The sequence below is a fragment of the Pelophylax lessonae genome (assembly GCF_965119305.1).
Source record: "Pelophylax lessonae genome assembly, chromosome: 3".
NCBI classification, from domain to species: domain Eukaryota; kingdom Metazoa; phylum Chordata; class Amphibia; order Anura; family Ranidae; genus Pelophylax; species Pelophylax lessonae.
In genome coordinates, this window is record NC_138770.1 from 187,119,758 (window position 1) to 187,142,959 (window position 23,202).

General features: G+C 44.0%; 1 protein-coding gene across 2 annotated transcripts in view; it reads right to left on the reverse strand.

Annotated features, from left to right (window-relative positions):
• The window catches only part of TFDP2 (transcription factor Dp-2), a 170,752-nt gene extending 150,095 nt beyond the window's left edge, over positions 1 to 20,657 (reverse strand). Inside the window, exon 1 of one of the 2 annotated variants that reach the window (XM_082251674.1) lies at positions 20,494 to 20,657. In XM_082251674.1, the coding sequence (XP_082107800.1) occupies positions 20,494 to 20,589 (96 nt within the window). In that variant the 5' untranslated portion in view covers positions 20,590 to 20,657. The remainder of the gene's footprint in view (positions 1 to 20,493) is intronic. The other variant, XM_082251672.1, reaches the window with a different exon arrangement.
• Between the last annotated feature and the right edge of the window lie 2,545 nt (positions 20,658 to 23,202).

Below are 23,202 nucleotides of genomic sequence, written 5' to 3' on the forward strand. Positions count from 1 at the left end.
TAGATGTGCACAGCACTGGATTGAATGGGGGCTCATGCAAGTATAAGGGGGGCCCATTTCGATGCCTAAAACTTTTTACCTTAATGCAAGGAATGCATTAAAGCAGTAGTCCTCAAACTATGGCCCTCCAGTTGTTCAGGAACTACAATTCCCATCATGCCCAGTCATATCTGTGAATGTCAGAGTTTTCCAATGCCTCATGAGATGTGTAGTTCCGCAACAGCTGGAGGGCTGTAGTTTGAGGATCCCTGCAATAAAAGTGTTACTAAACCCAGGAGCCTGCATTCACTATATCAGGTCTCCCACAGTACACAGAACATGGAAACAATTATTTTACTAAATAAACTGCTAAATACCTTTTCTCATCAGCAGTATATAGCAGTCTTGTGACTTCTATCAGTGTCCAGCCAAGCACTGGTTAAAGCTTGTAGGAGGAGTTTTCGCTCTCCTCTGCCCAAAGAGGCTGCATGACCCCTGAACCTCTGTCTGTACGGTGCTGATTGGCCCCGTGATGTGCTGATCACATGCACCCTCCCCACAAAAAAATACAATACACATTAAACTGAGCATGTGCAGACAGCCTCCAAGAGGCTCTGTACTATCAGTAGATGGATTGGGGACAGTAAAAGAAGGAGAGGATCAGAAGACAATCAAAAAAGCTTTTTTTTACACAATGCAGAGGATTAACCCCTTAGGATACTCAGTGAGTATACAAGTACGCTTTACTGCATATACAGACTGATTTTACTGTTGTGGGTTTAGTAACACTTTAAGGTAAAAAATGTTTAGGCCTTGGAACCACTTTAGTGGAGAGAATGCATGAAGGCTAAAAAAAAAATAAAACCTTTTTTGGCTTTACAATATCAATGGGCAGATTATTAAACACGGAATGTTTTCATGCCAATGAGATTCTGTTTTGGTTTCCCAGGTCACTGATACTGGTTGCCTTGAGCAATAACCCTAGTATTGCTTTGGTGCAGTTTCCAGATTTATACAGAAACAACATCTACATGAAAGTCGGAAAAGCTCTGCCTGAGCCTTATCTTATAGGAACTACAACTCTCAGCAATGCCAGGAATTTTAGGCCCCATTGCTTTACAGCGGATGGTGAGCAACGTAATGACAACAGGAGGAACTGATGGGGGAACGTAGTTCTGTATCTATGCTACTTTTCAAAGCAATTTATCAATGTTTTCATTCTACAACTTGCAACATTAAGATCATGGCCCACTAGTTATCCGGCCAGCAAGGTAGCAATAAGAGGAACCAGGTGAGTATTTACTTTCCCTAGCAAATCCTGTTGCTAGCACGTTGTCGGCAATGAACCTTTAGAGTTTGAAGATACAAAGTCACCAGTGTTGGAATTATGTTTTATTTAAATGTTATATAGCCATGCTTAATTGAATGATTGGAGTTATGCTTTAACTTTTACTGAAAATCTCTCTCTTTGTAACTTAGACATTTTTGCTGTTGGGGATGTAAACTCCCATTGTTTCTGAGTTGTGAGAATATTTTTTGGTCACACAGTATTTTGCTATTCTGAGATGTTTCTTTACTGAGTTTGCTTTCCTGTTATGTATACATTTGTTTCCTACTATGTATATGTTAGGTCCATTGTGCCTAAATTTTATATGTATTTTTTTAGTTGTTCTGGGAAACGAATGTTACATCATCTTTATGAACTGTATATAAGCTGTCCTGACAAGAATGCTATCAAATACAGACTGAAAGACCTCACCCATCTTGATGTCTTATTTCCGAGTGCTTGTAAATTCTTTACAGGTTAAAGGGAGGCTGACCAGCAGAAACGTACCTACCAAGGGGTATTACCTTTCAAACACCACTCCAAATAAATTTGTTCCACATACAGCGGGTATGGAAAGAATCACCCCCTTTAAAATAATCACATTTACTTGCAGCTTGAAATGAAGACAGACAGTTTTTATTTTATCCAGCTGTATTTACCAAGTGCAACTTATAACATTCAAGTGAAAGATAGAACATCAACATGTCAGAAAAACATTAAGGCTTCTTTCACACGGTCCGCCTCCGCAGGCGGATCCGTGTTGCTCAGCGGGGATCGATCCGCGATCCCCGCTGAGCCTGGCGGATGACAGCTCCGTCTCCGCTTGCAGAGCGGAGAGGGAGGTGTCTCAGCACCCGCTGCCCTCTATGGGGGATCTGAGGAGAGCGGACCGCTTGTCCGCTCTCATCAGATCCGCTCCGCTCCGATTACTGAACGGATGGAAAAATAGGGTTTCCATCCGTCCAGATTTCAGCACAGGATCGGATGCGGATGGCAGCGGGTGTCAGCGGAGGTGAACTCCGCTGACACCCGCTGCCCCATAGAGCTGCATGGAGGATCCGATCAGATCCGCCTAAAAAACTGACAGGCGGATCTGATCGGACCGCCCGTGTGAAAGAGCCCTAAAACAGAATCACTTTCAACTGTGATCAGCTGTGGTCATTTTGATTAGCTCAGCATAAAAAAGAGCTTTCCTGGAGCATTTCAGACCCTGGTAGTGCAACTGAAGCAAACAATCAACTATGGGTGGCAAAGCACTGTCAAAAGATCTCCGGGATAAAGTTGCGGACAGGCACAAGTCTGGAGATGGTTACAAAAATTTTCAAAGGCTTTATCAATGCCTAGAAGCACAGTTTTTGGTACAACACAGACCCTTACTGGATCAGGGCCGCGCTCCAAACTGGAATAAAGAGCCAGGAGGAAACTGGTCAGAGAGGCTACCAAGAGGCCTACAGCAACTCGGAAGCAGCTGGAAGAGTGGTCATTGTGTGCATGTAACAACAATATCACAAATTCTCCACAAATGTGGCTTGTATGGGAGGGTTGCAAGAAAAAAGGCATTCCTCAAGAAAGGCCACATGCAGTCACAACTGAGCTTTACCAAAATGCACCTTGAAGATTCCGAGGCAACATGGAAAAAAGTCAGATGAGGCTAAAATTTAATTATTTGGCCTCAACACCAAACATTATGTCTGGCGGAAATCTATTACAGCTCACATTCCAAATAACACCATTCCTACAGTAAGCATGGAGGTGGTAATATCCTGTTAAGGGGGTGTTTCTCCGTAACAGGGACTGGAGCACTTGTCAAGATAGAAGAAAAATGGATGGGGCAAATTACTGTCAAAATCCTGGGGAAAATCTGCTGCTCCTTGCCAGAAAGTTGTCAATGGGAAGATTTACCTTACAACATGACAATGACCCAAAGCACACAGCAAAAATGACCGCCCAGTGGTTGAAGGAGAAAAAGGTTAATGTCCTTGCATTGCATAATCGGAGCCCAGACCTTAATCCCATTGAAAATCTGTGGAATAACTTAAAGACTGCAGTCCACAAACAGTTACCATCAAATTTTACTGAACTTAAGCAAAAAAATTTGATTTTAAAAAGGGGTGATTCTTTTCCATACCAACTGACTATAATATGAAAACAGTGTTACATAAATCATAAAAAAAGGCAAACTTTCTGGTCCTCACAAGGCCCTTTCTTCATGGCAAGATTGTGACACTAAGTATGAACATGACACACACATATACAACCTGGTGTAACCCATATTGGTTATATACAGCGTTATGTTCATGCTTGCTGTCATGTCAGATTGAGGAAGGGACCCAGCTAGGCCCCGAAATGTCAGCTTCTTATGGCTTACTTGACCATAAAATTGTGAAACATTTATTTGGAATGCTGGTTGCTCAGGAACTTCATATCTGCTTTTGGCACAGCACTATCCTTAGCAATCACTTCAAGCACCCACTGATTATTCAAAGGTCACATACTGTGAGGAGTGCAGCTTCTATTTGGACTTCATTAAGGATCCTTAGAGGAAATGGCCCTTAATGTATGTTTAAATATCTTCTGTACAGATAACTTCCTTAAACCGATATATATTATTCCATGAATTTTGATAAAACAGCATTTACATAAACAAGCTTGTAATTTATGCCTATTGGCCTTTAAAACAAAAATGTGGCAGTTCCTGTGGGCTTCAGGCTGTCAGGTTTAATCACTCAGCCTAAATGAGTGCTCCCCCTTACACACTGCTTACAGCATGATTATCCTGCTGATGGGTGAATCGTGTGAACCAAACACGTGAGAGAAGAAGCGTAGCTGAAAGGCCTGATCCGTCACAGACCAATAATCAATCAAGGCGCTGCCGGAGACTGACATATAGGTTCAGGACTTATACCAACATTGCCACACAAGGCATTAACATGCAGAGAAAAGTTGACCAGACTCAAACAGTGTCATTATTAAGGTTTCAAAGAGAAATCATTCTCTACCTTTCTCTGAAAGAGAAATCATGATCTGCATTGCCCAGAAGGAGAAGCCACGGCCTACGCTGCCCTGAAGGAGAAGCCACGGCCTACGCTGCCCTGAAGGAGAAGCCACGGCCTACGCTGCCCTGAAGGAGAAGCCACGGCCTACGCTGCCCTGAAGGAGAAGCCACGGCCTACGCTGCCCTGAAGGAGAAGCCACGGCCTACGCTGCCCTGAAGGAGAAGCCACGGCCTACGCTGCCCTGAAGGAGAAGCCACGGCCTACGCTGCCCTGAAGGAGAAGCCACGGCCTACGCTGCCCTGAAGGAGAAGCCACGGCCTACGCTGCCCTGAAGGAGAAGCCACGGCCTACGCTGCCCTGAAGGAGAAGCCACGGCCTACGCTGCCCTGAAGGAGAAGCCACGGCCTACGCTGCCCTGAAGGGGGAGCCACGGCCTACGCTGCCCTGAAGGGGAAGCCACGGCCTACGCTGCCCTGAAGGGGAAGCCACGGCCTACGCTGCCCTGAAGGGGAAGCCATGGCCTACGCTGCCCTGAAGGAGAAGCCATGGCCTACGCTGCAGAAATCAACAGAGGCATAGGCAGCGACACAAACCTGACAGCTATTTTAACACAGCCTCACTCTGCATAAAACAAAAACGAATAGCTAGAATTACTCTGTTATTTAGTAGCACACATATAAAAATATCAACATGGCACATTCTGCTTTGGTTTCTAAACATGGTGAATCTGGAATTCCCCTTTAGGAATTTTAGCAACACATTGTGCGTTTGGGTTTCCCCTTTTTTTGGTTACTTCACCCAAATATTCATCACCCCCTCCTGCACTTCCAGAACAAGAGAGAAAACATGTGTGGATGCAGTCATCACTCGGATACTTCTCACCACCCTTCAAATACCTTCATGCAGGGGAAGGCAACCTATGGCTATTGTGGAACTACAAGCAAGTCCCAAGAGGCACTACAAGACTGAACTCTACAGAAATGACCCCCAGATCTAGACAGATGACGTGAATTGTAGTTTCTCCTCCTTCCTTAGATGCCAGGTTTGAAAAAGCTGTTGTGCATTGTATCCCTCTCAGTTATCAGAAGACTAATTCTGACTTACCATTCATAGTTTTAGTGCTAATTAAGCCTGGGTGCACACATATGCGATGTCAGACATCGCATGTGATTCACACCGCATTGGTGTGCAGATCACATGCAATGTCTGTGCAAATGCAAATTCAGCAATACAGTTGTATGGCTGAACTCGAATTGGATTCACACAAAAAAGATGCAGGAACCTTTGTTTTCCCCGCACTGGAATCGGATCGAATGGGTGTTCACACTAATGCAATCCGATTCCTGTCCGAATCAGTTCGCACTTTGATCTGCGAACTGATCTGGAGGTGTCATTAACTTTTTTAATAACACCCGCCGCGATTCGCAGAGGGCAGTGTGAACTGCAATGCAGGAACCCGCACTAGAATTCCACTGGTTCCCACATCATATGAGAGAAACCCAAAACTCAGGCTAAAGCTGGCCTGATACAGTTATATATTTTTTGTTCAAATGTTGTTACAAAATTATGAAAATCAATAAGAAAATTAAATTATCAACTCAAGTCAAAGTCAACTAGTTTTGTTCTAAGGCTCTTAAAAATTTTGTCAAGACATGCTACTTCAATGGGTTCCCAGATGTATTAAGCAGGTTCTCTTATTTCTTTTAAAATCAACAAAAGAATGTGAAGCTTCCAGCTCTCCAAATCATCACTGTGGAAGCTTCACGCTGGACCTCATGCAACTTGGATTCTGTGCCTCTCCACCCTTCCTCCAGACTCTGGGACCTTGATTTCCAAATTAAATGCAACATTTTCCACAGTCCTTGATAATTTGGGGAGTCATGTCATCTGCTGGTGTTGGTCCACGGTGCTCTTCATGCTTCCCTCCGCTGACCAGCTTTATGGAGATGCGGATTTAATTTTCCAGCAGGACTTGGCACCTGCCCACAATGCCAAAATTACCAATACTTGGTTTAATGGTCATAGTATCCCTGTGCTTGATAGGCCAGCAAACACACGTGACCTTAAACCTCACAGAGAATCTGACGGATATTGTCAAGAGGAAGATGAGAGGCACCAGACCCAACAATACAGATGAGCTGAATGCCGCTATCAAAGAAATCTGGGCTTCCATAACACCTCAGCATTGCCACATACTAAATCGTCTCCATGGCACGCCGCTGTAATGTTCCGGTACCTTTGGTACCCTAAATTACTCTTTTCACAAGTGTATGCGCCCCACCATTCTCTTTTGGAAAGGTGCGCATACACCTTTAAGACTGAAGCTGTCATCACTCAGCGCCGGACTAGATGGCTATTTAAATCGCCGGTTCTCACTCACATGTGTTCGTTCAAACACCCTTACCTGGATGCTAACTTAGCTTGAAGCTTTCGTGCTTGCAAGCATACCTCGCTGACAGAACCTCGCTGCGCTGATCCCTGCATCCCGCTTCCGGATCATCCGCTCCTCCTGAACCAACCTTCGGCTGTATTGCTATTAGTGCTAAGTACCCCGCAGGGGAACCCTCTATAAACTTATACTAAGCTTACACTATCTAGCTCTGCATAGTAAAGACTATTTATCACATCTGCATATCTAGATTGCTAGCTCTTAAGACTACTGCTACTTATTCCTGCACTGGGTTGATCTCTCTTGTATGTCCACCTGCTACTCTGTCATCTGCTACCATACATGATTGCTAAACCTACCTGCATCCATCTGCTACTGTCTTACCTTCAAGTGTCTGTCACCTACCACCTCCACTCAACCTGTCTCTTAAATCTTCATCACTGTGTTACTACATACATAAAGTCACTCTAGGAACCAGCTTGTTGAGTGTGTATTTACTAGCTGAATTAAGACCTTCCACACATGATGAGTCATTGAGGTTGGGAATGGTATCTCAGCATCTCTCTTACATGACTACTGAAGTGGAATATTTCTGCAGCTGAAAATCCACACCATACATGAAACGCAGGAGCGTTACAGCCGCATTGATGCAGTAATGGATGCAAAAGGACCCCCATACTATACTGTACACGGACATACTTTTCAGAAAGCCAACATTTCTGTATTTCATTTTTTTTTTTATTGGTCTTATGCAATATTCTAATTTTCTGAGATACTCATTGTAATTAAAAGAAATGAATGCTTGAAATAAATCACTCTGTGTGTAACGCATCTATATAAAATATATGAGTTTCACTTTAATTGAATTACTGAAATAACTGTACTTTGATGATATGCTAATTTTATGAGGTGTGTGTGTGTGTGTGTGTGTGTGTATGTATATATACACACACACACACATACATACATACATACACATATATATATATATATATATATATATATATATATATATATATATATATATATATATATATATATATATATATATATATAGTGAGGGGATTAGCTCGGTGGCGGGTGTGGATGACCCCTTTGGGGGTCTCTTTACACAGGGAGATAGCCGAGAAGTGGTTGCAAACAACAGTTTGGTTTATTCATGCAATGTTCTTCACACAAGTGCAAGCGTCAAAAACATCCAAAATAAAATAAAACACAAAATAAATCCTTGCCACTGTGGGCGGCTACCTTCTCACACACAGGAACCTACCTAAGGAAGTCTGTCCCCAACCTACTGTTGGGCAGACTTGGCTGATCATACAGCAGACTATCAATAGTCCATGTTTTTTTCTCTTCACCCAGCAAATGTCCATTGAACATGTCCCTTTTCTCTTCACATAGAAATAGTTCATTTATTTATTTTCACATAGAAACAGTCCCAGACCTCACCTTGAGTAGTCTTCACACTTTTTACCCTCCTCAGCGCACATCGCTTCAGGAGGGGTTCCCTTCTCCCATACTCACACAGCGTCAGGAGGCAGCAATCAATAGGACTTCCTCTGGACAAATTATAGAGGCCTTAATTTCCTCATTCTGAATAGCTCAATGGTTTTCAACTTCTTTACACCTTCCTGCTGCCTTTGCAGCCGACACCCTATAGTAATTGGTGAATTGTCTAAACCAAGCAGAAGTGTATCTGCTGTCTGTGACACCACTCACAGATTTACCTGACTTCCTGTCACATACCCCCCCCCCTCTTGTTTCAACCCTAGGGACACGTGTCAGGCACTGCTCTTGACTCTCACTGATAAGCCTCTTAGTATCTTCAAGCTTCAGGATGAAACTGTTTCTGTCATCTTCATTAACAGATTTCTCATAAATGCCACACAGTTTGTCTCTTATCTCATATACATCTTCTTCAACTGCATTTTTGCCATTTCGCTCCTTCTCAAGTTTGTCCTGCATAACCGTCTGTCCTATCCGCCATGGAGGACCGTGATCCATAGGCAACTCAATTGTGCTAGTCTTAATGTCTTCAACATTCTTGAGCCGCCTCTCTCTGCAATCAATAAATGATTTCCACAAAACTTTGAGAACCTCTGCTTCACTATGATCTTCTTTCTTGAGCTTAGCTTGCTCTAAGATGCTGTGCAGAAGGCCTTCCATTTGCGACAACAGGCGGTCACACATTTCTTCAAAGTGACCCCCGTTCCTTTTTCCAGAGACATCATCAACTTTCCTTCCACCAACACATGGGTCAAAGGCACCAACACAGTCTATTACAGGTTTCTTCAATGCACTTTCTGCTATTGCACTACCTTTTCCCTTGTAGCTCCTTTAGTATTTCCTTGCTTTGGTTGATTTGCATCTCTGCTGAACTATTTGACCACTCAAGGTCACCTAGTTCCTTTTCTCTATCTGAACTCCACATGGAATGCATCTCAAGATTACGATCAAACTTCTGCCACCTGTCTTTCACCAGTTCTATTTTGGAAATATTCCCGGAAAGGCACTTATTCATTTTCTTCACGTTTTCACCAACAGCCTTAGTTTTCTCCACTAGGTGGGGTTTGCTTTTTTCTCCAAGTTTTATATCACTTGCCTTAGTTTTCTCCACTAGGTTTTCAGCCTGAAATGAGAAATCATCACATTTCTTACACAGCTCCTTTGTTTGCTGAAGTTCTAATGATACATTTTCCAGTGCTTGAAGTTTTTGAAGGAACTGTTTAATCCAGAGGGGTGCTTCAAACAACATGTCATCAACTTTCTGATGCTCACTCAGGACAGACCCCAAAACACTGATCCTTTTAAAAAACTGCATCAGGCACACTATCCCCTCTTTGGGACAGATCCTCTTCAAGTTCTTCCAACTGAATCTTCATTTCTTCTACTTGCTGTTCTAAGGCTCGCTTAGACTTTTCTAGCTCCTGAACGCTTTTCCCAACATCATCCTTGGAGCTGACCAAATCTTCCATTTCTGTACACATCCGTTTGTTAACTCTTTCTAGTTCAACCTTACACTCTAGAGCTTCCTCCAAGGAGCGAGCCAAGATCAGGGCTTTGCTCTCTTTATCACGCGCCTCCGTTTCTGCACGGTCGCGTTCTTCTGCATATTTTGTAGACACAGTCTTCTCCTCACCAAGCATCTGATCAAACTTCTTTTTCACATCTTCAACACTCTCTAATGAACCAACGATTTCTTCCATGCGTTTTTTCATATCCGCTATCTGAGCTTGCAGTGTTGCGACTTGCTCTGATAGGTTTTTCTTTGCTTCCTCCTCCTCTTTTAATTGTTCCAGGACACCATTTTTCTCATCTTCCATTTGTTTGAGTTTTGTGCTAAAACTCAGCCTTTGACATCACTCTTCCTGTAAGAGTTCCTGCGTGTCTTGCAGCTGCGATTCCAAGATAGAGAAATCTTTGGCAATTTCTCTAGATTTGCTGTCTGCTTGAGAAAGCTGATTTGTGACATTGTCCAACTCAACCTGCAGTCGGTTTGCCTTCTCTGACAGTTTAGCACACACTCAGTCACCTTCTGACACCTTGACTTGCGATTCCTGCAGCTGTGCCTCTACTCTTCTCTTGTGTTCAGAATCTCCTTTTCCCTGCATAAGAGCCTTCACCTCATTGGCTAGTTTCTGGGAATGAGACTGTAATTCTGCCACACAGACTTCTTTCTTCTTTAGCTGCTGCTGGACATGTTGGGCTTCATCTTTCCAACTTTCACAGTCCGCACGTAACTCATCTACCACATTGCTCAAAGTGGTGAGCTCATACACAGTACTCAGTAATTTAGCCTCTCTCTCACTTTTCTCCTTGTAGCTGAGAGACAATGTCGTTTTCAGAGCGACATTCTGTTCCTGCACATCCTGCAGGTCTATTTCTGTAGCTTCCAAAGACTGAAGACTTTTTGTCAGCTGATTACGCAACTCCAACATATCCCCCATACTTTGCTCCTGCAAAGTCTGAATTTCAGTTTTTTTTCCATGAGGATGGTATCTTTCTCCATTATAGTCTCTCTACGTTTTTGTAACTCGGAAAAAAGAAGAGCAGTGGATTCTTCCCACTGTAACACCTGAGCCTGCAAGTTTCTATGCTCCATCCTAAGCAACTCCAGGGCGTGTTCCTTTTCTTCCATTTTCCGTTGCAAGGCATCCAGCTCAGCCCTACACACATACTCGGTTTCCTCCAAACTGAGGGCCTCCATTTGCTGCTGGCGTCTCTGTTTCCAGCCTGCCATGCTCTCTTGGTGAGCCTGTTGTTGAGCTGCAAAGCTCCGCTGAAAATCCGCATTTTCCCCAGTGTTGCTAGGGACAACAACCTTTCTCTTTAGCAGACTCTGTTCAGGCATGGATGGGGCTCGTTCAGGCGGTAGCATCCCCTCCATCCATAGAATTCGGTCTCTCATTTCAGCTATCTTTGCATCTTTCAGGAGTTTTGACCGCCCCATCTTCAATTACTCCACAATAAATTTTTCAAATCCAGCAAAAAATTTGAGACCACTGTCTCTTTAAAGCAAGTAGCTTTTCTCTCTCTTGCAGGATCTCCTTTCCTGCACACACAGTTTGTGCAGTCTCATGCACCAGACAAAAGTTCATCAAAAATTTTGAGACCACTCTTTAACACAAGTAGTTTTTCTCTCTTTCAGGATCTTCTCTCCTGCACACATAGATTGTGCAATCTCATGCACCAGACAAAGTTCATAGAACATATGCACTTCTTTGCAGGGATCTCTGCTTCTGCCCAATGCATACCTCCACCATATGTGAGGGGATTAGCTCGGTGGCGGGTGTGGATGACCCCTTTGGGGGGTTCGTTACACAGGGAGATAGCCGAGAAGTGGTTGCAAACAACAGTTTGGTTTATTCATGCAATTTTCTTCACACAAGTGCAAGCGTCAAAAACATCCAAAATAAAATAAAACACAAAATAAATCCTTGCCACTGTGGGCGGCTACCTTCTCACACACAGGAACCTACCTAAGGAAGTCTGTCCCCAACCTACTGTTGGGCAGACTTGGCTGATCATACAGCAGACTATCAATAGTCCATGTTTTTTTTTCTTCACCCAGCAAATGTCCATTTTCTCTTCACATTGAACATGTTCCTTTTCTCTTCACATAGAAATAGTTCATTTATTTCTTTTCACATAGAAACAGTCCCAGACCTCACCTTGAGTAGTCTTCACACTGTTTACCCTCCTCAGCGCACATCGCTTCAGGAGGGGTTCCCTTCTCCCATGCTCACACAGCGTCGGGAGGCACACATCTGACTGTCCTCCTCTACTCACACAGCGTCAGGAGGCAGCAATCAATAGGACTTCCTCTGGACAAATTATAGAGGCCTTAATTTCCTCATTCTGAATAGCTCAATGGTTTTCAACTTCTTTACACCTTCCTGCTGCCTTTGCAGCCGACACCCTATAGTAATTGGTGAATTGTCTAAATCAAGCAGAAGTGTATCTCCTGTCTGTGACACCACTCACAGATTTACCTGACTTCCTGTCACAATATATAAAATATACACACACATACAGTATCTCACAAAAGTGAGTACACCCCTCACATTTCTGTAAATATTTTATTCTATCTTTTCATGTGACAACACTGAAGAAATGACACTTTGCTACAATGTAAAGTAGTGAGTGTACAGCTTGTATAACAGTGTAAATTTTCTGTCATAGAGTCTGCAAAAGACTTGAGACTGGGGCGGAGGCTCACCTTCCAGCAGAACCACGACCCAAAATACAGCCAGAGCTATAATGGAATGGTTTAATCAGGGGTCTCCAAACTTTCTATACACAGGGCCAGTTTTTTGCACTTTCAGACTATAGGGGGGTTGGAATGTGGCCAGCAGGAATGGACATTTTCCTGGCATCAGTGGAAGTAACATCACCACATTTGGTATTATGGGAGAAATAGTGACCCATTGTTTGTGTCAGTTGGCAGAATAGTGTCGTTACAGTGGGAGGAGGAGTAGTGCACCAAGGGCCAAATAAAGGCAAGCAAAAGGCCACAGTTTGGAGACCACTGGTTTAGATCAAAGCATATTCATGTATTAGAATGGCCCAAAGTCCAGACCTAAATTCAATTGAGAATCTGTGGCAAGATTTGAAAATTGCTGTTCACAGACGCTCTCCATCCAATCTGACAGAGCTTGAGCTATTTTGCAAAGAAGAATATGCAAAAATGTCACTCTCTAGATGTGCAAAGCTGGTAGAGACATCCCCAAAAAGACTTGCAGCTGTAATTGCAGTGAAAGTTGGTTCTACAAAGTATTGACTCAGGGGGGCTGAAAACAAATGCAGCAAACACTTTTCACAGATTTATTTGTAAAAAAATTTGAAAACCATTTATCATTTTCCTTCCTATTATACATACACATACATACACACACACACACACACACACACATTTTTGCAAATATTTTATTATATCTTTTTATTTGACAACACTGAAGAAATGACACTTTGCTACAATGTAAAGTAGTTAGTGTACAGCTTGTTTACCAGTTTAAATGTTGCTGTCTCCTCAAAATAACTCAATACACAGCCATTAAATGTCTAAACCACTGGCAACAAAAGTGAGTACACCCCTAAGTTAAAATGTCCAAGTTAGGCCCGAAGTGTCAATATTTTGTGTGGCCACCATTATTTTCCAGCACTGCCTAAACCCTCTTGGGCATGGAGTTCACCAGAGCATCACAGGTTGCCACTGGAGTCCTCTTCCACTCCTCCATGACAACATCACGGAGCTAGTAGATGTTAGAGACCTTGCGCTCCTCCACCTTTGAGGATGTCCCACAGATGCTCAATAGGGTTTAGATCTGGAGACATGCTTGGTCAGTCCATCACCTTTACCCTTAACTTCTTTAGCAAGGCAGTGGTTGTCTTGGAGGTGTTTGGGGGTCGCTATCATGCTGGAATACCGCCTGCGGCCCAGTCTCCAAAGGGAAGGGATCATGCTCTGCTTCAGTATGTCACAGTACATGTTGGCATTCATGGATCCCTCAATGAACTGTAGCTCACCAGTGCCAGCAGCACTCATGCAGCCCCAGACCATGACACTCCCACCACCATGCTTGACTGTAGGCAAGACATACTTGTCTTTGTACTACTCACCTGGTTGCCGCCACACATGCTTGACACCATCTGAACCAAATATGTTTATCTTGGTTTTATCAGACCACAGGACATGGTTCCAGTAATCTATGTCCTTAGTCTGCTTGTCCTCCGGAAACTGTTTGCAGGCTTTCTTGTGCATCATCTTTATAAGAGGCTTCCTTCTGGGACTACAGCCATGCAGACCAATTTGATGCAGTGTGCGGCATATGGTCTGAGCATGACAGGCGGACCCCCCACCCCTTCAACCTCTGCAGCAATACTGGCAGCACTCATACGTCCATTTCCCAAAGACAACCTCTGGACAGGATGCTGAGAATGTGCACTCAACTTCTTTGGTCGACCATGGAGAGGCCTGTTCTGAGTGCAACATGTCCTATTATACTGCTGTATGGTCTTGGCCACCATGCTGCAGCTCAGTTTCAGGGTCTTGGCAATCTTCTTATAGCCTAGTCCATCTTTATGTAGAACAACAATTCTTTTTTTCAGATCCTCAGAGAGTTCTTTGCCATGAGGTGCCATGTTGAACTTCCAGTGACCAGTATGAGACAGTGATAACACCAAATTTAAACACACCTGCTCCCCATTCACACCCAAGACCTTGTAACACTAAAGAGTCACATGACAACGGATAGGGAAAATGGTTAATTTGGCCCAAATTGGACATTTTCGAATAGGGGTGTACTCTCTTTTGTTGCCAGTGATTTAAGTGCCGGTTCACACTAACGCGGCAGGACTTCGGGGGCGACCTGTAAAAGTCCCGTGCACCTCGACCTCGGCGCGACTTGCACGGACTTCATATAATGAATGTCTATGCAAGTCGCTCCGAGGTCGCCCCGAAGTAGTAGAGGACCCTTTTTCTAAGTCGGAGCGACTTGTGTTGCTCCTATTAGAACGGGTCCTGTAGCACTGTATGGACCGCGACTTGTCAGGCTGACAAGTCGCGGTAGTATGAATGGAGCCTAATGGCTGTGTGTTGAGTTATTTTGAGGGGACAGCAAATTTACACTGTTGTACAAGCTGTACACACACTACTTTACATTGTAGCAAAGTGTCATTTCTTGTCACATGAAAAGATATAATAAAATATTTACAAAAATGTGAGGGATGTACTCACTTTTGTGAGATACGGTCATAATTTATATATATATATATATATATATATATACACACACACACACACACACACACACACACACACACACACACACACTAGAATCTACTTACAAATGCAATTTTGCGCACACTATACAGAAATCTTTGTATTGTTCTTTCATAAATCCCTGAAAAAACAAATCTTCCTGACCACAAATGTTCTAATTCCAGATAAAATTTTTCCTACCACATGTGCATTACAATAAGTACAATTTTTCCTCGCTGAGGACCACATTAACAGGTTTTTGTTCGTTCAGATAATAAACTAGAACAATTTTCAATTCTTTGCCTTTACTCCTGCTGCCAAAAAAGATTGTCCTAGAAATTTGAAGGAGAATTCCAAGAGTGGACATTTTTGGAAAGAAATTCTACCTGTGATTAGGAAGGTTCAGTCCTGCACGCCTGCCATGGTTGTCAGTCTACAAAGTCATCCTCTAGGTGGAGCTTTACGACAAGTCGTAAGGCTGCGGAGGACAGCAGTTACCATGTGTCTGATGTAGAGCATGCATGCAAGCGAGGGTTCCAGGAAGGCAGACCAGAGGGTGAAAGGCTGATGTAGGGAAATAAGAGCTGATGGCACCACTATGATGTCCTCAGACTGCCCAGTCATACACTTGTAATCAGAGGAGGTCTCAGACATCTCCTTGTTCTCTATAGGACTTTGTAGTCCAGATACCAGAGCGCCATGCTATGGAAATCAATCTTACCTTCATTCACAAAGCAGAATAAAAGAACTTTTGAGATGGTTATGTGTACAAGGTGCCTGCAGGCTTTTACACCTTACCCTATGGTGCTGGACTATCCTTTCATTGTTTATGCTGACCCCAACAGCAAACAAACCTACAAAAGGTTCCTGTACACATTATGCTCACCCAATGCGGCCGATTACAGTCAGATCACGGAATGTTCAGCACTTTGAGTTCCTCCATGACCCTGCCAAGCCCCTTTGGGCAGAAGACAAATGGCCAAGATGTGCATGGTGGCCTTGCATCCAATGTGTAATGGTGACCTCCAGCCATGCCTTCAGGCTTCTCTCCTGTCCTGAACTTGCTGAGCCCCCGTTCACATCGGGCCAATTCGACATGTCAAATCGGAGCTCATTGCCTGCAACAGCACCATCCGAATCCATGCGACGCTGACTTTCCCAAAAGTAGTTTCTGCACTATTTTAGGTGACTTCAGGGGCGATTTCAATAGACATCTGTGATTTCAGGAAAGCTATGTACAGCAGTGTGCTTGCCCCTCCCAGTGGCCATGATCTGACTGTATTGCATAGAGAAGCATAGAGACCCAGTGATATCATTAGATCTAAAATAAGGTATTTATTTTAAACGTAACAGTTTTATATTAAAATATAATTTACATGTGAATGGTGGGAACCAGGGAAGGTAAACTGTAGACATTAAATTTCAGCTTTAAGTCCCTGGCCAAATGCAAAGATGTGACTGAGTAACTATGACTTCTCTGGCAGTATACTTATTCTGGGTCAAATGAAACCAAAGGATCTGCATGACAACTATTCAGCTAGCGTTTTCAGAAGGGGCTGAGTGCCTGTAGCCCCATATTTCCTCTGCTGACAGGTTTCCCACACCTGAGCTTTAGGGTCCTTACACATGGGCTTTCTGCTCGGCGGACTCTGTTTTGCTCATCGGGGATCGATCCGCCGATCCTTGCTGAGCAGGCGGATGACAGCTCTGTCTCCACTTATGCCCCTTTTACACAGGCTTTTCATTCAGATCTGCCTGTCAGTTTTTTCAGACAGACCTGAGCAGATGCTCCATTCATCCCTATGGAGCAGCAGATGTCAGAGGTGACATGTCCGCTGATCCGATCCTGTCCGTGAAATCCAGACGGATGGAAACCCTATTTTCCATCCGTCTGGAGGATCGGATTGCATAGGATCTGATGAAAACTGACAGGCGGTCTGTTTTCATCTGATCCCCCATAGAGGAGAGCGGGGATCTGACAGTTCCATCTCTGAAGAGTAAACAGAGACAGAGCTGTCAACCGCCTGCTCAGGGGGGGGGGAAAATCGGTGGATCGATCCCCACTGAGCAAAACGGAGTCCGCCGGGTAGAAAGCCCATGAGAAAGGAGCCTTAGTTTGCAGAGTCAGAGCTGTCAGAAACCCGCTCCCCTCTATGGGAGATCCGATGAAAACGGACCGCCTGTCCATTTTCATCTGATCCGATCCTCCAGACGGATACGTTTTACTGCAAATATTTTTTTTTTACTGTAAAGCAAATACATTTCAAAAGCTCCTCATTAACCCCTTCAAGCCAGCCCTTTAAAAGTTTAACGCCAGCGATATTACATGTGCTTCTGGGTCATGTGATCACTTAGAAACACGACCAGGAGCGTTTGGTGACAGCCTGGCCAGTGTACTGGGGCGCCAAGTGAGCGCTTCCAGCTCAGTGCTAAGACCAACGCTGTACTGTGAGATGTGTGGGTATTGTTGGAGTTAAGGGGTTAAAGATCAAACTATCAGAAAATACTACCATAATTCTCCCACAAATGGTATATGGCTTTGCGGTACAGATACCTGTATTAACCAATCAGAAATTCATTTTTATTAAGGTGCATCTAAAGGCAGAATGCTTTTAGTTGTGGGGAGATTAGGACATGGTTAGAACCCCTGTCAGGCTTTTATTCTCCAGTTATCCTGATGAAACCCAAAAGTTTAAATTATCACCAGAACAGAATCAGAGGGGAAACCTTCCAATAGGGCCACTTGTTATGGTGACACCTGTCCAAGAGGCCAGCTCCCTACCTTTGGAGAGATTTCCTCTCATTTCCTGTTTTATCTACAAGGCAAGACAGGAAATGAGAGGAAAATAACCCCAGCGGATAGCAAAAATAAACCTAACCTCCCCTACTTAATCCAAAATGCAAATAAATAAATAAAAATGTTTAACTTGCTAATGGCTTAGGGCCTATTTACATCTAGATGCAGGTAGGAGTAGGCAAGGTCACTGTCATACATTGATATGCATTGTTTACACTCATTTTCAATGCAGATTTGGATTAGATAGAGCCATTGATCAAGGTTTGCAATCCATTGCAAATGCATTAATACATTTGTACTGAGAAAATTAGCTTCCCCCCTGTATCCCTACCCCCCCCCCCCCCCTCTTTTCTTGCACCTACCATTGGATCTTACCTATTGACAGTATCCAATTGGGGGTCAATAGGCATTACTGTTCCTATATATGTTTAAATTGATTCAACATCAACCTGTATTTGTTGGAATGCTCATTAAGCCTAGGTTTCCATATGCAATCTATGCATGTTTAACATTCTCAAAGTCATTGGAATGCAATTAATATTTTGTTATACTTTTGATAATAAAGATATGGATGAGTGAGTTTGGGGTGGAGGAACTTGACTGCACCTCAACCCAATAGAACACCTTTGGAATAATTTAGTGCGCAGACTGTGAGCCAGGCCTTCTCATCCAACATCAGTGCCTGACCTCGCAAATGTGCTTCTAGAAGAATGGTCAAACATTCCCATAGACACATTCCTAAACCTTGTGGACAGCCTTCCCAAGAGAGTTGAAGCTGTTATAGCTGCAAAGGACGAGCCAACTCAATATTAAACGCTACGGACTAAGACTGGAATGCCATTAAAGTTCATGTGCGTGTAAAGGCAGGTGTCCCAATGCTTTTGACGATATATATATATATATATACACACACACACACACAGGCCTGATGCATCTGAGTGTAGATAGTTGTGTCTAATGCATCAGAGCAGTGGTCTTTGACTCCGGTCCTCGGGGCCACTAACAGGCCAGGTTTGCAAGATAACTAAATTACATCACAGGTGATCTCATTTGCTGCTCAGTGATTGCAGTATTCTAGTCTGCATCTCCCCAAGGTAAAACTTAAAATCTGGCGTGTTAGTGGGCCCTGAGGACCGGAGTTGTGGACCACTGCATCAGAGGACAGACAGACAGATAGATGTTATTGTTACAGCCAGTTTATATAGTGATATACATATGACATGTGTGTAATGAATACACTCAAGTGTATAATATATATTTATATTGATATCGCTAATGTATACAGTGCACCAACTTATATGTATATAGAATGATGTAGATATGACATGTGTGCGTGATGTATATACATGAAGATGCAAGCCCAAAGCATCAGAGTATATATATATATATATATATATATATGTGTGTGTGTGTGTTGTATACAGTGCACCAACCTATACATCTAGATATATCACGTGTGTGATGTACATACATGCATACTTGGGCCTAATGCATGGTCCTACTGTCCATATATATATATATATATATATATATATATATATATATATATATATATATATATATATTATATATATATATATTTTTTTTTCCATTCGAGAGAGGAAATAAAAGATAAGATATATATATGTGTGTGTATAGATTGTAGTAGAGATGGGCAGCATTGAGTGTCCTCCTGAGTTCCATCTTCCACCCCCCATTAATAATGGTCCGGTAGCAGGCAGTACCTCCCCCACTCTGCAGGCAGCAGTACTAGAAGTAGGTCTGAAGAGCAGTGGAATGTCCCCTCCTCTCCAGGCGCAGACAATGCTGTCCCCTTCATTAGCATACAGCTGACACTTGGCTCTTTTCACAGTGACTGTCCCACTGAGCCGCATGTGGTCCCCAGAGACAGTCTGACCCAGGAAGCCGGCTACATGGAACAAATGGGGATCCTAGCCCCCACTTAACCTCTTCCCTGCCAGGCAGCTGTCTGTGCTCATCCCCCAGCATGGATGGGGTTAAACTTTAAATATCCTCCTTATAATGCAAGTTTCAGTAACAAAAAACACAAAACACTAGAATGTTACCAACAAATCAATGCAAAGGATTGTCAGGAAGTTGAGGAAGATGATCAGAGTATAGACCCCATGCTGGCTCCTATCTCCCACACACACAGATCACACCAGGAGAATAGATCTCTTTAGGGAAAAATAAAAGTAACCAAGGGTGGGGAAGGTGAGATTTTTCCATGACTATGAATCCTCCACTCTGATCACTTACCAACAGGCTGCCATTCATTATGAAGGAGTCAATGGGACACATGGACCCAGGCCATGCTGAACAATAAGAGAGCAGCCTGCAAACATCCACTCCATACACAATCCTCATCATCCTCAGGCTTCCACAACTTTTCCCAAACTGCAATGCATGCATGCTGACCCCCCTCCCATCAATGCAATCCAAGGCTGCTCCATACCCATGGGACTGTTTGCAGAACTTCTCCATTCACAGCCCCATGATAAGTCCAATGGGTCAGCTAGAAATGCATTCCTAATCCCAGCAGTGTTTACATCTCCTCATGGCAGCCCCAAATCTGCTCTTCTGCTGAAATCTATGATAAATAAAGCAGTATTCAATGACCCTCCCCCCTACTGTAGAGCATGCTGCAGGAAATGAGTGCATTGTGTCTGGATCAGAGCCTGAGAATGCACAGAACCGGGGGGGAGGGAGAGAAATGCAGGGGGTGACCCTGGTGCAGACACTTACCTGGGGACAGGACACGACTGGGCTGACTAGGCACAGCTTACTACTGGAGACACTCTTTGTTACCATACCCTGAAAACTTGAAAATGAGGCAGGCATGAGCAGCCGAGCGCAGAGCTCATCCAGCCAGCAGTCAGAGCTCAGGGCTGGCAGCTGCTAAACATTCCTCACACTACAATAGTGAGTGAGTGAGGATAGAGAGCAGAGGGATGACCCTGGCACATGTGCCTGCCTGCCTGTTGCTTCATCTATTCCCATGGCATTGTGCTTCTGTCTATGGACAGCACTCACTTCTAGTCTGCTACCAAATTCCACATGTAAAAGCAAATTTCACCTTTTGCAAAAAAACATGATAATAATAAATTCACCTATGCTTGTTTTAAAAAAAAATGTGAATTTTTATTTATTTTTTTAAACGGACGTCTGCAAAGCTTTGCAACTGTGCAATGTTAACCACTTCAGCCCCGGAAGGATTTGCCCCCTTAATGACCAGGCCATTTTTTGCGATTCTGCACTGCGTTATTTTAACGGATAATTGCACGGTCGTGTGACGCTGTACCCAAATAAATTGAAGTCCTTTTTTTCCCACAAATAGAGCTTTCTTTTGGTGGTATTTGATCCCCTCTGCGGTTTTTAGATTTTGCGCTATAAACAAAAAAAGAGCGACAATTTTGAAAAAAAAAAAAACGCCATATTTTTTACTTTCTGCTAAAAAACATTCCCAATAAAATTTTTTTTAAAAATTTGATTTTTTTTTATCAGTTTAGGCCAATTTGTATTCTGCTACATATTTTTGGTAGAAAAAAAATCCCAAAAAGCGTATTTTAATTGGTTTGTCGCAAAAGTTATAGCGTTTACAAACTACGGGATAGATTTTTGAACTTTTTATTTTATTTTTTTTATTAGTAATAGCGGCGAGCTGTGATTTTTTTGCGGGACTGCAACATTGCGGCGGACAGATCGGACCCCTAACTGACATTTTTGACACTTTATGGGGACCAGTGACACTAATACAGAAATCAGTGCTAAATAACATGCACTGTTACTGTATAAATGACACTGGCACAGAAGGGGTTAATACTGGGGGTGATCAAAGAGGTTAACTGTATGCCTCTGTGCTTACTGAGTGTGTGGGGGTGTGGAGTTCTGTGACAGGCACCGAGAGATCGCTGATCTGTCCATGTCTGTCTCAGAGAAGATCCGCCTGCTTTGTTTACATAAGCAGGCTGGTCTTCTCTCCATTTCCCGGACAATCAAAGGAGGAAGGTGGCGATCGGCGCCTCTCCTCCCGTGGCCCGCCTCTGGCTGTGTCTACATAAGCAGGCTGGTCTTCTCTTCATTTCCCGGACGATCAAGGGAGGAAGGCGGCGATCGGCGCCTCTCCTCCCGTGGCCCGCCTCTGGCTGTGTCTACATAAGCAGGCTGGTCTTCTCTCCATTTCCCAGACAATCAAGGGAGGAAGGCGGTGATCGGTGCCTCTCCTTCCGTGGCCCACCTTCCGCTGTGTCTAAACACAGCGGGATCGCGGCTCCGGCAGCGCAGGCGCGCCGCTGAAACCACATACAGTCCAGTCACGTAGTACTACGTGACTGGACGCAGCCGAGCCGCCCTGCTACAGTAAAAAGCCGGCGGGCGGTCGGCAAGTGGTTAAAGCGGAACTGCATACCTCTCAAATGTCCCTGACTTCAAAGGACTGTCTCTGATTTTGAACAAAGTCCCTCTTTCCCCCTCCTTTGTCCCTCATTTTGGTCTAATCCATGGATTTTTTTTCAGCGGGAACACGAGGGAACGCAGTTCCGGCACCTCAACCGCTAAATGTATGTAATGGCAAAGGGGTGCTGGGGTGTGCTGAAGGGTCATTGATGCTGGCTGCTGGGGGATCTATTGTTCCTTAAGAAGATTTATTTTTGCACAGTGGTCTATTTTTTCTGGGCCGGTCAAATACCGTTGCTGGTGGGGGATCTATTATTGCTGGGCCGGTCAATTACTGTTGCTGGGGGGGTTCTTTTATTGCTGGGCCGGTCAATTACTGTTGATGGTGGGGGATCTTTTATTGCTGGGCCGGTCAATTACTGTTGCTGGTGGGGGATCTATTATTGCTGGGCCGGTCAATTACTGTTGCTGGTGGGGGATCTATTATTGCTGGGTGGGTCAATTACTGTTGCTGGTGGGGGATCTATTATTGCTGGGTAACAGGGATGAGCTTGGGCGTGTTTGAGTTTGTACGTGCACGATCCCGCCAGGAAGCCGACACTGCACTCCGCTAATTACAGGCAGTGAGACATTTCCTAATCCACAGCTGTACAGATCAGGAAATGTCTCACTGCCTGTGATTAGTGGAGCGCAGTGTCAACTCCCTGGTGGGATCGGGCACGTACGAACTCCAACACGCCCGAGCTCATCTCTACTGGGCAGGTCAATTATTGTTGCTGCTGGGGGATATATTTTTGCTGGGGGGAGAAGACTTATGTTGCTTGGGGGTCAATTGTTGCTGGAAGAGATCTACTGTTGAGGAGGGGGTCTATTGTTGCCAGAGCGCATCTATTTTTGTGTGTGAGTGTTTATTGTTGCTGGTGAGGAATCTATTGTTGATGGTTGGGGTTATGTTGCTGGGGGGGGGGGTAAATTGTTGCTGGAATTGTTACTGTTAAGATAGGGGTTCTACTGTTGCTGGCTGCTGGAGAGTATATTGATGCTGGGCTGGCTGCTGGG